The sequence below is a fragment of the Delphinus delphis genome, chromosome 3 (genome assembly GCF_949987515.2).
Source record: "Delphinus delphis chromosome 3, mDelDel1.2, whole genome shotgun sequence".
NCBI classification, from domain to species: Eukaryota; Metazoa; Chordata; class Mammalia; order Artiodactyla; family Delphinidae; genus Delphinus; species Delphinus delphis.
In genome coordinates, this window is record NC_082685.1 from 64,113,580 (window position 1) to 64,129,263 (window position 15,684).

Genomic DNA, 15,684 nt, shown 5'->3' on the forward strand with positions numbered 1-15,684 from the left:
CTGGAGAGGCCAGCAAGGACAAAGCCCCATTAACTGGGCAGGGACCCTTGGAGATGGACAGCCTGGATTTATTTGAGGCTGTCAGTAGTAGGAGAGACAGGGCCTGTTTTTGCTGTGGCTTTGGCAGGGGCAGGCATGAGGAGGCAACTGGGGCTTCTGGGCTGGAGGTGACAGTGGTCTGGATGGGGTCAGGTTGAGCGCCACAGAGTGAGTCGCCTCACGGGTCTGGCTGGGAGGACAGGGCATGGACACAGCTAAGGTCTCCCTTCCTGGGGAGGATGGAGCCCTCCCTTGCTTCGTCCCCCAGGAGTGTAGGAATCTGGAGTGACTATAGTGAAGGAGGAAAGGAGAGAGTGGTAGGAAATGAGATGAGAGAGGTAAGAGGGACCCAGATCATAGAGGGCCTGGTAGCATTTACTCTGTGTGCTACACGGTAGGAAACAATTCATATCATGTCACTCACCCTGGCTTAAAATCCTTCCCTGCTCCCCGTTGCCCTAAACCTAAAGCTCAGACTCCTCACCTTGATCTGCAGCCTCTCTGGCCTCCTCCATTTACCACTTGGAGTGGCACGAATTGCCTACAGTCTCCCAGGTGCCTCCTACCCCATGTGTTTGCACTCCCTGTTGCCTCTGGTGAAACCGCCATTCCTTGTTCTTCATTCTTCCCAGTAAACCCTTTTATTTTTAAAAAAAATTTTTTTCTATTTCTTTCCTTATTTAATTAATTAATTTATTTTGGCTGTGTTGGGTCTTTGTTGCTGCGCGCGGGCTTTCTCTAGTTGTGGCGAGCGGGGGCTACTCTTCGTTGCAGTGCGAGGGCTTCTCATTGCGGTGGCTCCTCTTGTTGCGGAGCACGGGCTTCAGTAGTTGTGGCGCATGGGCTCAGTAGTTTTGGCTTGCGGGCTCTAGAGCACAGGCTCTGTAGTTGTGGCGCACGGGCTTAGTTGCTCCGCGGCATGTGGAATCTTCCCAGACCAGGGCTCGGACCCGTGTCCCCTGCATTGGCGGGCGGATTCGTAACCAGTGCGCCATCAGGGAAGCCCCCTCTTTGTATCCTTCAAAACCCAGCTCAGCGGCCACTCTCTGACATACCTGCCCACTGAGCCCCTTCTGTCGCTGGCACACAGTCTCTTGCTGTCTCATTTCTGTCCCCCTGAATGCTAACCAGGTCTGACTGTATCTGTCCCCAGATTCCCACAGAGGTCCTGCATGGGCCTGGTGCTCAGGAAGCACTGGCCAAACAGAACTTTCCACTGCACAACAGCTGAGTGCTGCCTGTGGTTTTGAGTTTGGCTGTTGGCTCTGTGGCTGTCACATTTTTCCTCAGACCTGATGTTCCAAGAGGGGTAGCGGACCATGGGCCAGCCCAGTGCAGCCCAAATAGTGCTCAGAGAAGAGGTGGAGCCGTGATACTGCAGAGTTCTGGGTTTGGGGAGCCTGAGGAGGGCTGGCATGTGGAAGGGAAAGAGGCAGGAGAAGCCCAGCTCCTTTCCCCCGCCCCCCAGCACAGATGGTGTTTGCTACAGTCCCACTCTGGATCCATACCACTGAGGGCCCGGGCATCTGCTACGCCATTCCCTCCACCGCCTTCTAGGCCTCTTTTCCCAGCCAGTCCTCAAACTCATCACACTGTTATGTGAATGATGGATGGGAGCCTTCTTAGCTAAAGACAGCTCCCAAATGATTCTTAACCTACGTGCATAGCAGCAACACCTTTGCAGATTGGTCCTGATGCAGGGGCAGCCTGACTAGCCAACACTCCCCACTCTGCTGTATGAGTGAACCACGGGTGCGTATGAACAGTAACTGAAGATTCTGGGCATTTAGTGTATGCTGCCTGGTGTGTGGGTGCTGTATGTGTGTATGTGTGTGGGAGACCAGTGTACTGGGCCCCTGGGCATGAGCCACCCCTGTTTGAGTGTGGATGCATACAGGTCCAGTGTGTACAAGCCACGTGTACATGAATGTGTGTGGAGTTTGTGTGTGTACAGCCCAGGTGCGTGTAGGCCATGTGTGTGAGTGCACACAGAGTGTGTCCCAGCTCCAACTACGTGGCCCAGGTGTGTATCCAAGCCATGTACAGCCTGGTGCATGCTGGTGCCCTCTCCTGATACCCCTGCCTGCCTGCATCAGCCAGCTTCTCTGGCCTGTGCTTGGCTCATAGGACAGTGGTGGGGCCCGGCGATCCGTGATAGGGGATGGCCCTCAACTGCTCACCCACTACTATGACGATGCCAGGACCATGTACGAGGTGTTCCGCCGTGGACTTAGCATCTCAGGTGAGAGGGGCCATGGGGGTGTGGAAGGGCTGTGGCAGGGGTTGAGCAGGTGCAAGGGTGTGGGTGAGCAAGCATGGTTCCAGGGGTATGGCAGGTGAGTCGCGCCCAGGTTCAGATGAGAGAAGCCATTCTTGGCCCTCCTGCCACCCAGTCAGATGAGTAGCTGCATTATGAGGCCCAAGGGCTGACCTCAGCTTTATTACAGCCCTGAGAACTGCTGACCTTAAGCGGTCTCTTTGCTCATATTCTATATCTCCTATTTGCAGCCCCTCGTGAGCCTTGAACTCGCAGGCTACTGGCTGGCATGGTTCTGAACCTGAGCCTCCGAGATGTCTGGGTGACCCATGGCGTGGGGTGAAGGGAGTTGTCACAGAGAGGCAAACTGCCACCTCTGGCCAGTGGCCCCCAGGTCTCCATGTCTTCTTGGGGCTGCATCACACAGGTCATTGTGGGAACTAGCGCTGTGTCAGTTCCCATTCCTGGGCCTTCCTGATCTCCCTGGGGAGATGCCATGCTTGTGCACTTTAGGCCTTCTTGGACTTCAGCAGGTTAGACAGACAGCTGGGGAGCAGTTCGTTTGGCCCATGGACCGCCTCCCAGGATGGGATATTGATCCAGGTGTCTGATGGGCAGGTTCAGTGGCTCCCACACCCTGCCCTCCTCCCTGGCACAAGGCCTGCTTATCTCTATGTAGGGAATGGACCCTGTCTTGGCTTCAGGAATCCCAAGAAGCCTTATCAGTGGCTGTCCTACCAGGAGGTGAGTAATAGAAGACAGGCCCCACCCTGTCCACCCACACAGACCTGGCACTTGGGTGGGGGGGCTTGTGGGCACCCTGGAGGCTCTCAGAGAGTCACTTTTTTCCTTGCCTGGACTGTCTGCCAAACTCCAGGCAGCAGCCTCTCAGGACTTCCAGCATCACTGAGTAGGGAGTTGGGGAGCTCCATCAGACCTTAGAAATCCCACCTGGGGATCTCCCTTCCCTGCTGAAGAGTCCTTGCTTTCCCATCACTGCCCCATGTTTGTGTGCAGGTGGCCGACAGGGCTGAATTTCTAGGGTCTGGACTTCTCCAGCACAATTGTAAACCGTGTACAGATCAGTTTATCGGCATTTTTGCACAAAATCGACCAGAGGTGAGCACCTGCCTTAACTGGTTTTAGAGGCATCAGTGGAACACAAGCTTGGGTACCGTAGAACAGCCCTGCTCCCGCTGTCTGTAGGGCCTGGGACAAGAGGAAAACTGGAGACTGTTGGTCCATGCCATCCCCCACTCCCTTGGCTCTGTCCCTCATCAGGGCTGGACATTCCAGCCAAGTTCTATCCACACCCTACCTAGCTGTCCAAACAGTGGCTCCCTGAGCCATGGGGGAAGAAGGATCTGGGGAAGAAGGCCATGCAAACCCCGGAGGTGGGCCTGGGGTTATTTTGAGTCCCGTAATTCCCTGGGGCAAGCAAGTCTAGAAGAACGTGGGGGAGCAGGCCCAACGGGTCAGCTTTATGGATCCCTTGCCTTGTGCGGAGCGCTCTCGGCACAGGACCCCGATCAGGGAGCCCCGTGCCTAAGGCCTGAGGGCAGTGCAGCCCTGCTGTCTGCTCTGTGCTCCCCCCCTTCCCCCCAACCTGTGTGTCTCCACAGTGGATCATCGCGGAGCTTGCCTGCTACACATACTCTATGGTGGTGGTCCCGCTCTATGACACCCTGGGCCCAGGGGCAATCCGCTACATCATCGACACAGGTGAGCCCAGCCGCCCACTCCTGCCCCGGCAGCCAGCCCCACCTCCTCCTCCCAGCCCTTTTCAGCTTCTGCTGATTGTTTGACACTAGTAAGTACTTTGCTTCTGCTCTCAGAGAACGCTGGGGGCTTCCACTTTGGCCCTTGAGTTGGCTTCCTGAGTCCAGCTGTCCCCAGTTGGACTTCACCCAAAGGCTCCTTCCACAGGGTAGGGCTGCCAAGAAGGAGACTCTGTACCAGCCTCCACGTAGGGCTGCCAACCCTCTGAGTTCACTTCAGCTTGAGGAAGATGCTGTGGGGTGGTAAATATCTCAAACAGACCAGGGACAATGGGGGCTGAGCCTGAAGAAAAAGAATGCTTGGAATCTACCCCGGGAGACTCCCTGGTCTTCTGCCCTTGGCTCCATCCAGGCTCTGTGCACTTTCCTCTGGACACAATACATGTCCCACATGGCCTGTTGTATGTATTTATTTACACACAAGCTTATCATGTGGCACACACAGCCCATGGTTCCACTGCCTGGCATGTGCTGCCCACGGTCACAGCCTGTGCCCGCACAGCCTGACTCTCCTTGGTGGTCCCTGCAGCCGACATCAGCACTGTGATCGTGGATAAACCTCAGAAAGCCGTGGTTCTGCTGGAGCACGTGGAGAGGAAGGAGACACCAGGGCTCAAGCTGATCATCCTCATGGAACCATTTGAGGAAGCTTTGAAAGACAGAGGGCAAGACTGCGGGGTGGTCGTTAAGTCCATGCAGGCTGTGGAGGTGAGGGTCTGCTTCTGGGCTGTTTCCTGGCCACAGCTGGTTGGCCACTGAGCCAGAGCTGCTGGTTATCTGCCCATCTTATGCCCTAGGATGGGTGTCTTGGGCCATTAGGGTGTGTCAGGGTTCAAACAGGGCAGGCTTCACAAGGGCTGGTGGTGGGTAGTGGGGTTGGTACCCACAGGCATCCTCTTTGAGATGGGCTCAGTTATTTGGCACAGTTAGTGACACAGGCACCAACAGGTAGATGGTGGTGCCAGCCTGCCCCAGAGCTATCCCCACAGCCTCCGGAGCCTCCTCATTTCCAGCTAACAGCCAGCCTGTCTGAGCCTGAGGACTGTAGTAAACCTGAGGTCCAGAAGTCTTGGAGAGGTTCTTGCAGTTGTGTCCCAGACCCCCAGCAGCCAGCAGAACCAATGTTCCTTTGCATGGCCTCCGCAGAGACATTAGGCTGGTGGCAGCTTATGGCCTGCTGGAGTGACCCAGGACATCCTCCGGGGCCTGAGGCCTTTTGCTCAGTAGCAGCTGACCCCCACTGTGCCCTCCTGGATCTAGGCCTGTGGGCCCTCCATTTTTCCTCCTGTCTCCCTGTCTGCTCTTAAATGTACCCACAAAGCCATGGAGGGCCTGTGCCCCTCCATGGCTTTAGGGGCCACACCTAAGCTGGCAGCTCCCATCTGCCCCTCCAGCCCTGACCACTTAGTTGCAAGCCCGGGTCACCTAGCCAGTGTGTCTTGAGCATGCGTCTAGACGTACCGTGGGCCCCTCAGGCTGTCTCCCCCTTGTGCATGTGCACAGTGCTTAGCCTCTTCCTGGGCCCCAGGCCGCTGTCTGGGATGCATGGGTGGCCAAGGCCTGGATGTGTATCTGAGGAGAGACCGCTGAGGTGGTGTCTCTGCACGGGCCACATCTGGGCAGGGAGTCTGGGACTCTGGGCTTGCCGCGGGAACAGGGCATACTGTGCTGAGTTTATTTTGATTGATTAGAACTCTCGAGCATTTAAAAACAGTGTTTTCCTCTTCCAGGACTGTGGCCAGCGGAATCACCACGTTCCTGTGGTAAGCTCATCTGCCAGCAGGTTTTGACTGAGCACTATGGTGTCCAGGGCACGTCCTCACAGACTCCCTCGCTGTGCACAAGGCTCAGTAGAGGAGCCAGAGTAGCAGCTCTGTGTTAATAAGCAACTCAGGAAATGTCCCCTTGGGGCACCCAGGACGACCTGGAACGGGAGTCAGACATTGGGAGGGAGATAAAAGGGCCACCAATCCTGGACACCCTTGGGTCTGCAGTAACTTTTTCTTTGGGAGGTCTTATGTTTTCCCTTTCGATGTAGCAGTCTCTCCCGAGGATGGGATGGACAGGAGCAGCAACAGACTCGGAAGTGGACCCCTTGTAACATCTGCTGTCTTTGTTCATCTTTGCTCTCTGAACTTTTCTGTGTGTCGGCCCGGAGTGATCCTCCCTGGGCTCGAGTCACCAGGGAGGGTCACAGCCCCTGGGAGGGTCTTGTAGGGGCTGTGAGCTTTCTAACCAGGCCTCTTGCCTCCAGCTCCCTCTGCAGCTCAGCTCTTCCCGCTCTCACCAGCCTGTGAGCTTTCTCACACACAGGCCTCAGCAGGTCAATCCCTGCTTCCCAGGGCCCTTCACCATGAGTAGCCCCTGGTGTGTCCCCACCTCTACACACTGTGCCCCAGCCTTAGAGACCTGCTCTCTGGCCCTGCAGCATGCTGTCTCTTGTGCCTCTGACAGTGCCCAGGCTGGTTCCTCTCCCAGAATGCCCACCGTCACTTCATCTGGAGAGATCTTGCTTGTCCTTCAGTCTCAACTCATGTCACCTCCTCCGGGAAGCCATCCTCTACATGCAAGTGGTCATGGTGGGCTCCTCCTGGTGACCCCAGGACTATGTGCACAGTGCCAGGGCAAGGGCCTGATGCAGAGCAATCTTAGTGACAGAGTGGGCAGCTCAGTTCTTGGGTTACATTTTCCGTTCCCAAGCCTAAACCCAGACACTTGGGAGAAAGTGGGAAGGAAGGAGGAAGTGGGTCACATTCCCTAGAACGGTGAGATCTTTGATAGAGGCCTAGGTATGGCCACTGCAACCCAATCCCATTAGAATTTAGCTCAGCCTCAAGTAGGCGAGGCAGCAGGAGCAGGTGTGAGGTTGGTGGGACCGATCGACGTCCATGTCCGGTTAGGTTTCCTTGGTTTTTCTTCCTCTTTCCTGGGGACTTGCCTGCTCACCTTTCCAATGACAGCATGCAGGGCCGTGCACATGTGCCGACACATGCCTGCACCCTCACACAGTGCACACACGGGGGTGTGCTCCGAGGGGCTGGCTGGTGGAGGAGCCCAGGCTGGGCACACTGGGTCTCTTTAACACACTCCTCTTCTCGCCTCTGCAGCCCCCGAAACCCAGTGACCTCTCCATTGTGTGTTTCACAAGCGGCACGACAGGTAAGCAGAGGCTCCTAGCCCACCAGCCAGGGCCACCTGCACCCTTCCCTGGCAGCTTTGGCAGAGTGACTGAGATGTCTCCGGCACCCTCTGTGGGATGGGCTGAGCCTTGTCCTGTGCCTGGCTCCAGACACTGGGTCCTTCCTGCTGCTCCCAGTGGCCAATGCGAGGCAACGTGGGGCAGCTGGAAGTGAATGGACGGTGTGGACTGGGGGTGTCTGGGGTGGGGTGGGTGCTACAGACTTCCTGGAGCTGGGGCCAGAGGTGGGCTGGGCAGCTGGGTCACGTCATTACTCTGAGGAGGGGCTCTCACTCCTCAGCTTTCCTGCCCCTGCCTGGACTTTGTGTCAGGGACTGGGGAAGGAGTGTGGGATTTGGTGTCTGAGAGCCTGGTTTTAAGTCCCACCTCCACCACTTGCTGGGGGGCCATGAGCCGGTCCCTTAAAACCCTGCCACCACTGTCCCCAGTTTCTTTCTTTCTTTCTTTTTTTAATATTTATTTATTTGTCTGTGCTGGATCTTAGTTGCGGCACACGGGATCTTCAGTTGCAGCATGGGGGATCTAGTTCCCTGACCAGGGATAGAACCCGGGCCCCCATGCATTGGAGCACGGAGTCTTAACTGCTGGACCACCAGGGAAGTCCCTGTCCCCAGTTTCTTACCTGGGTGGTTAAAGGTGCCAAGCTGGAGGTGGGAAAGTGTGTGAAAGGGCAGTGCAGATGATCTGGGGCAAGATCATCTGCACAGATGATCTATGCCGTGGGCAAGGCTGTCAGGGAGAGAAAATGATGCAGTCCATGCCCAGTGCTGACACAGGAACACGTGCATCAGTGTCAGTGCGAACAGCCAAGGAAGGCTTCCTAGGGGAGGCAGAACGCACCTGAGGACCACGGCTACAGGCACAGTACTTTGCAGCCTGCAGTGGCCCGTTCACCCTATCACTGTGTCACTGGGGCCTCAGCACGACCTGTGAGGCAGGTGGGGTGGAGACTATCCAAGGGGGCACCAACAGCAATTGGAGGCAGAGGCTTGTGCCCTGTTCTCCCATTTCACAGCCCAGTGCTCTCCCCACTGCTGCCTCTTCATCTCATCTGATGACTCGGGAAGTCACTTGCCCTCGGCCTGAAGAGGCAAGAAGGTTCCAGCCTGTTTTCCAGACCTAGGGCTGGCCTACCTTGATGATAGCTCTTGATGGGCAGTGACCTGGAGTTCCCCCACGCCTTCCACAGATGGCGCCTCCAAGGCAGTTGGCAGATCCTTGACCAGCCCCGCAGGCAGGATAATCCTTGTGGGTAGATCACGATAAACATGATGTTATTGAATCAGAGTGGGTTTTTGCCATTAACTCAAGTGGGTCTGAGAATTTCCACCTGACTGCTAAACCCTGTCAGGAGATAAATAACATAGCCTTTGCTTTCCAGGAGCTGACATCCAGAGCCAGCCCAGAATTCAAAAATGCCCTTCAGGTTTTTGTTGCTTTTTGTCAAGAGTTTCACAATGTGAAATTTTGGTGACATGTCCCTCCACCCTGGGTTTGGGGGCAGGTCACTACTGTGGCCTTTAGCTTTGGACCCTTGCTGTTCAAGAGTGCCCCCTGGCTTTTTTTTTTTTTTAAACATCTTTATTGGAGTATAATTGCTTTACAATGGTGTGTTAGTTTCTGCTTTATAACAAAGTGAATTAGTTATACATCTGTTCCCACATCTCTTTCCTCCTGTGTCTCCCTCCCTCCCACCCTCCCTATCCCACCCCTCTAGGTGGTCACAAAGCACCGAGCTGATCTCCCTGTGCTATGCGGCTGCTTCCCACTAGCTATCTACCTTACGTTTGGTAGTGTATATATGTCCATGCCACTCTCTCACTTTGGCACAGCTTACCCTTCCCCATCCCCATATCCTCAAGTCCATTCTCTAGTAGGTCTGTGTCTTTATTCCCGTCTTACCCCTAGGTTCTTCATTAACTTTTTTTTTTTTTTAGATTCCATATATATGTGTTAGCATACGGTATTTGTCTATCTCTTTCTGACTTACTTCACTCTGTATGACAGACTCTAGGTCCATCCACCTCACTCCAAATAACTCAATTTCGTTTCTTTTTATGGCTGAGTAATATTCCATGGTATATAGATGCCACATCTTCTGAGCCAGTTAGTCACAGCTGCTGCCCCTGGATCTGGAAAAGAACTTGATGATGCCGAAATGTGTTGTTGCCTAGCTGCAGAGGGCAGGCCTCATGTCCAGTGCTTTTTCAGACCATGGAGTCTCAATCGGAAGCTGAGCCATCCTGCCCAGGCTCTATGTGGTGGAAGCAGAATGTATGGAGGCTAGAAAACAGGTTGTGATTTGGTGCCCAAACCTCTCACTCCAGCGGTGTGGCTGGTGCCAGGGCAGAGCTGGGGGAGTGAGCAGGCCTCTTACCTGACGTTACCCTGCTTGGCTGCACGTGTGGATTTCCTTGGCATTAGCCTAAGCCTGTGCTGTGCCTCTGGTAGCCATCCTCTTGTCCAGCACATCACAGCTGTGGATACAGCTTCCCTTCCATGACAAGTGTCCTGGCGTCAGCTTCATCAAGAGCCACATCATTCTTTCAATGAGGAAAGATGGAAAATATGATCTGAATCTGACATTTGAATCATGATTCTGGTGGGATCATTCTGGGAAGATTTTTCTCTTGATGTGTGATGGAAACATCTGTGGAAATTCCCAGAATAGGCCAGTGCTTTGGAGCCACTAGTTAGGCCAAGGAGGCCCTGGAGGAGGTGAGAGCTTGGGGTTTGTCTGTACTCAGGGATGGCTAATGGGTGGGTGTGTGGTTGGTTGTTCGTTTCAGAATAACCATCGGCTGGACTGAAATCAAGCTGCCCTCTCCAAATAAAAGATAATTTGTGGGTATAATGTAGCCCAGTCTGGGGACTTGGGCCCCATGAATGATAGTTCAGATGTATCTTTACACGTTCATGTGCTACCCTCCCTTCCTAGAGAAGAAAATACAGTGGTCTTTTATTTTATTATTTATTTATTATTTATTTATTTATTTTATATATTTTTGGCTGCATTGGGTCTTAGTTGAGGCGTGCGGGATCTTTCGTTGTGGTGCGCAGTCTCCTCTTTAGTTGTGGCATGTGGGTTTTCTCTTCTCTAGTTGTGGGGCACAGGCTCCAGGGCACGTGGGCTTAGTTGCCCTGCGGCATGTGGGATTGAACCCACGTCCCCTGCATTGTAAGGCAGATTCTTTACCACTGGACCACCAGGGAAGTCCCTACAGTGGTCTTTTAAAACATATCCTTCTTAGTCTACGGGTTTTTAGCATTCTTTTTCTAATTTATGTAGATTCATTCATTCAGCTCATTTATTGAGCATCCACTATGCATCAGACCTAGTGTTGGAGGCTGAGGACACAGGGATGGACAAGACACGACCCTGCCCTCATGAGCACACAGCTCATGTCATGAGGCAGTTCACTGCCTCGAGGGTCTGCATCCCAGGGTACATGGAGTGCTAGGCCACCCAGAGGTCAGGACAGCGGGACAGAAAGGATTTCAAATCTAAGCAGAGTCTTGAAGGATTGGCAGCTGGAGGAGAAGAGGAGGAAGGGCATTCTCAGCAAAGGAAACAGCATGTGCAGAGGACCAGCGGCAAGAAAGAAAATGTTTCTTTGAGGGAGAGTCGACTGAGGAAAAGAGAGGTCTGGTTGCAGGGCCTGGGAATCCTGACAGGAGAGGAATGATGGGGGTAGGAGTTCCAAATAAAGGCTGAGCAGGAGCAGCCAGAGAGGCTAGAGGAGAATAGAACCTGTCAGCATTGTCGATGGCTAAGCTGTACCCATAGGATGCTGCCACAAAAACACCTGCTGGTGCTCCTGAGACAGGGGAGGTTGGAAGCAGAAACTGATTATGGTGGACTGAGGAGTGGATGGGAGGTAAGGATGTCAAATCAGCAAGTGTGGACAATTCTTTTTTTTTTTTTTTTTTTGGCGGTACGCGGTCCTCTCACTGTTGTGGCCTCTCCCGTTGCGGAGCACGGGCTCTGGACGTGCAGGCTCAGCGGCCATGGCTCACAGGCCCAGCCGCTCCGCGGCACGTGGGATCTTCCCAGACCGGGGCACGAACCCGCGTCCCCTGCATCGGCAGGTGGACTCTCAACCACTGCGCCACCAGGGAAGCCTGACAATTCTTTTAAGAAGCTTGGCTGTGTCACCAAAAGGCATGCACCATAATGTTCCCAGCAACACGATTTGAAAAGTCAAAGTCTGGAAACAACTCAAATGACCCTTCAGCAATAGAATGGTATATCTACAAATAGAAAATTATATACCTTAATGTTGAGCGAAAGAAAAAAGGCACAAAATATTGTATGATTTCTTTTTTTTTTATAACAAAGTGAACCAGTTATACATATACATATGTTCCCATATCTCCTCCCTCTTGCGTCTCCCTCCCTCCCACCCTCCCTATCCCACCCCCCTAGGTGGTCACAAAGCACCAAGCTGATCTCCCTGTGCTATACAGCTGCTTCCCACTAGCTATCGGTTTTACATTTGGAAGTGTATATATGACCATGTCACTCTCTCACTTTGTCCCAGCTTCCCCTTCCCCTTCCTCGTGTCCTCAAGTCCATTCTCTAGTAGGTCTGTGTCTTTTTTCCTGTGCTGCCACTAGGTTCTTCATGACCTATTTTTCTTTTTTTTTTTAGATTCCATATATATGTGTTAGCAAACGGTATTTGTCTTTCTCTTTCGAACTTACTTCACTCTGTTTGACAGACTCTAGGTCCATCCACCTCACTCCAAATAACTCAATTTCGTTTCTTTTTATGGCTGGGTAATATTCCATTGTATATATGTGCCACATCTTCTTTATCCATTCATCTGTCGATGGACACTTAGGTTGCTTCCATGTCCTGGTTACTGTAAATAGTGCTTCAGTGAACATTGTGGTACATGACTCTTTTTGAATTATGGTTTGCTCAGGGTATATGCCCAGTAGTGGGATTGCTGGGTGGTATGGTAGTGCTATTTTTAGTGTTTTAAGGAACCTCCATACTGTTCTCCATAGTGGCTGTATCAATTTACGTTCCCACCAACAGTGCAAGAGGGTTCCCTTTTCTCCACACTCTCTCTAGCATTTATTGTTTGTAGGTTTCTTGATGATGGCCATTCTGACTGGTGTAAGGTGATAGCTCACTGTAGTTTTGATTTGCATTTCTCTAATGATTAATGATGTTGAGCACTCTTTCATATGTTTGTTGGCAATCTGTATATCTTCTTTGGAGAAATGTCTATTTAGGTCTTCTGCCCATTTTTGGATTGGGTTGTTTGTTTTTTTGATATTGAGCTGCGTGCACTGCTTGTGAATTTTGGAGATTAATCCTTTGTCTGTTGCTTCATTTGCAAATATTTTCTCCCATTCTGAGAGTTGTCTTTTTGTCTTGTTTATGGTGTCCTTTGCTGTGCAAAAGCTATGAAGTTTCATTAGGTCCCATTTGTGTATTTTTGTTTTGATTTCCATTTCTCTGGGAGGTGGGTCAAAAAGGATCTTGCTGTGATGTATGTCATAGAGTGTTCTGCCTATGTTTTCCTTTAAGAGTTTGATAGTGTCTGGCCTTACATTTAGGTCTTTATTCCATTTGGAGTTTATTTTTGTGTATGGTGTTAGGGAGAGTTCTAGTTTCATTCTTTTACATGTAGCTGTCCAGTTTTCCCAGCACCACTTATTGAAGAGGCTGTCTTTTCTCCACTGTGTATTCTTGCCTCCTTTATCAAAGATAAGGTGACCATATGTGTGTGGGTTTATCTCTGGGCTTTCTATCCTGTTCCATTGATCTGTATTTCTGTTTTTGTGCCAGTACCATACTGTCTTGATTACTGTAGCTTTGTAGTGTAGTCTGAAGTCAGGGAGCCTGACTCCTCCAGCTCTGTTTTTCTTTCTTCAAGATTGCATTGGCTATTTGGGATCTTTTGTGTTTCCATACAAATTGTGAAATTCTTTGTTCTAGTTCTGTGAAAATGCCAGTGGTAGTTTGATAGGGATTGCATTGAATCTGTAGATTGCTTTGGGTAGTGTAGTCATTTTCACAATGTTGATTCTTCCAATCCAAGAACATGGTATATCTCTCCATCTATTTGTATCATCTAATTTCTTTCCTCAGTGTCTTATAGTTTTCTGCATACAGGTCCTTTTTCTCCTTAGGTAGGTTTATTCCTGGGTATTTTATTCTTTTTGTTGCAATGGTAAATGGGAGTGTTCCTTAGTTTCACTTTCAGATTTTTTGTTGTTAGTGTAGACGAATGCAAGACATCTCTGTGCATTAATTTTGTATCCTGCTCCTTTACCACATTCATTGATTAGCTCTAGTAGTTTTCTGGTAGCATCTTTAGGATTCTCTATGTATAGTATCATGTCATCTGCAAACAGTGACAGCTTTACTTCTTTTCTGATTTGTGTTCCTTTTATTTCTTTTTCTTCTCTGATTACTGTGGCTAAACCTTCCAAAACTATGTTGAATAAAAGTGGTGATAGTGGGCAGCCTTGTCTTGTTCCTGATCTTAGTGGAAATGGTTTCAGTTTTTCACCATTGAGGATGATGTTGACCATGGGTTTGTCATATATGGCCTTTATTATGTTGAGGTAGGTTCCCTCTATGCCTACTTTCTGGAGGGTTTTTATCGTAAGTGGATGTTGAATTTTGTCGAAAGATTTTTCTGCATCTATTGAGAGGATCATATGGTTTTTATTCTTCAATTTGTTAATATGGGGTATCACATTGATTGATTTGCATATATTGAAGAATCTTTGAATTTCTGGGATAAACCCCACTTGATCATGGTGTATGATCCTTTTAATGTGCTGTTGGATTCTGTTTCCTAGTATTTTGTTGAGGATTTTTGCATCTATGTTCATCAGTGATACTGGCCTGTAGTTTTCTTTCTTTGTGACATTTTTTAAAAAATTAATTTATATATTTTTTATTTTTGGCTGCATTGGGTCTTTGTTGCTGTGTGCAGGCTTTTTCTAGTTGCGGCAAGTGGGGGCTACTCTTCGCTGCAGTGCACGGGCTTCTCATTGTGGTGGCTTCTCTTGCTGTGAGGCATGGGATCTAGGTGCCCAGGCTTCAGTAGTTGTGGCACACGGGCTTAGGTTCTCCACGGCATGTGGGATCTTCCCGGACCAGAACTTGAACCCGTGTCCCCTGCATTAGCAGGCGGATTCTTAACCACTGTGCCACCAGGGAAGCCCCCCTTTGTGACATCTTTGTTTGGTTTTGGTATCAGGGTGATGGTGGCCTCGTAGAATGAGTTTGGGAGTGTTCCTCCCTCTGCTATATTTTGGAAGAGTTTAAGAAGGATAGGTGTTAGCTCTTCTCTAAATGTTTGATAGAATTTGCTTATGAGGCCATCTGGTCCTGGGCTTTGTTTGTTGGAAGACTTTTAATCACAGTTTCAATTTCCGTGCTTGTGATTGGTCTGTTTATATTTTCTAGTTTTCCTGGTTCAGTCTTGGAAGGTTGTGCTTTTCTAAGAATTTGCCCATTTCTTCCAGGTTGTCCATTTTATTGGCATAGAGTTGCTTGTAGTAATCTCTCCTGATCCTTTGTAGTTTTGTAGTGTCAGTTGTTACTTCTCCTTTTTCATTTCTAATTCTATGATTTGAGTCTTCTCCCTTTTCTTCTTGGTGAGTCTGGCTAATGGTTTATCAATTTAGTTTATCTTCTCAAAGAACCAGCATTTAGTTTTATTGATCTTTGCTATTGTTTCCTTCAAGATTCCTTTTTAACACACCATTCCCACCACCACCTATTGTTCCTTCTGCAGACTCCATATCCAGTTTCTGGGATTTATTGTTTTTTTTGCAGCCACGGCCTTCTTCACCTTTCGTTTTGGGACCCCCCCCCCTCCCAACCCCCCAGCCCAAGCTGTAGGGAACATGATTGGGCTTTTGAAGCAATCTCATTAGTGGCTGAGTTAACTTGGGTTTCAGATTGGAGATGGGAGAGAGGACCCCTCATTTCTCCCCTTTTGATGGGCTATAGCACTCAGCATAGCTCTCTCGCCAAAGAAATCCCTCTCACAAATTCTTCCTCATTCATTCATATTCTCTCTCCCCCACCCCCACCCCTTTCTTATGGAGGTGAAATTCATATAGCATAAAATTAACCATTTTAAAGTGAAAAATTCAGTGGCATTTACTATAATACTCTCTTAACCTCAACTCAGCCCTTTTTTTAACCTCTTTTTGGGTGAGGGTTGCAAAGTTAACATTTTGGTTTATTTGATATTTCTTGGGTAAATTCTGCACATGGTCTAGCCCCTCACTTTTGGAGTTTCACAGCTGTTGTATCTTCTGCCTCAGTGGAAACTTCTAATTTAATGTCTTTTGTACATGGCTGTGTCCTTAGACCTTATAGAGCCCTATGAGGTGGGTGTCGTCCCTATTTTATAGGTTAGGAAACTGAG

General features: G+C 50.3%; 1 protein-coding gene across 10 annotated transcripts in view; it reads left to right on the top strand.

Moving 5' to 3' along the window:
• The window catches only part of ACSL6 (acyl-CoA synthetase long chain family member 6), a 64,187-nt gene that overhangs the window by 19,566 nt on the left and 28,937 nt on the right, over window positions 1–15,684 (top strand). For all 10 annotated transcript variants that reach the window (XM_060008890.1, XM_060008895.1, XM_060008888.1 and 7 more), the window contains 7 exons: window positions 2,167–2,281; window positions 2,976–3,040; window positions 3,314–3,415; window positions 3,919–4,018; window positions 4,604–4,782; window positions 5,805–5,837; window positions 7,182–7,233. In XM_060008890.1, the coding sequence (XP_059864873.1) occupies window positions 2,167–2,281; window positions 2,976–3,040; window positions 3,314–3,415; window positions 3,919–4,018; window positions 4,604–4,782; window positions 5,805–5,837; window positions 7,182–7,233 (646 nt within the window). The remainder of the gene's footprint in view (window positions 1–2,166; window positions 2,282–2,975; window positions 3,041–3,313; window positions 3,416–3,918; window positions 4,019–4,603; window positions 4,783–5,804; window positions 5,838–7,181; window positions 7,234–15,684) is intronic.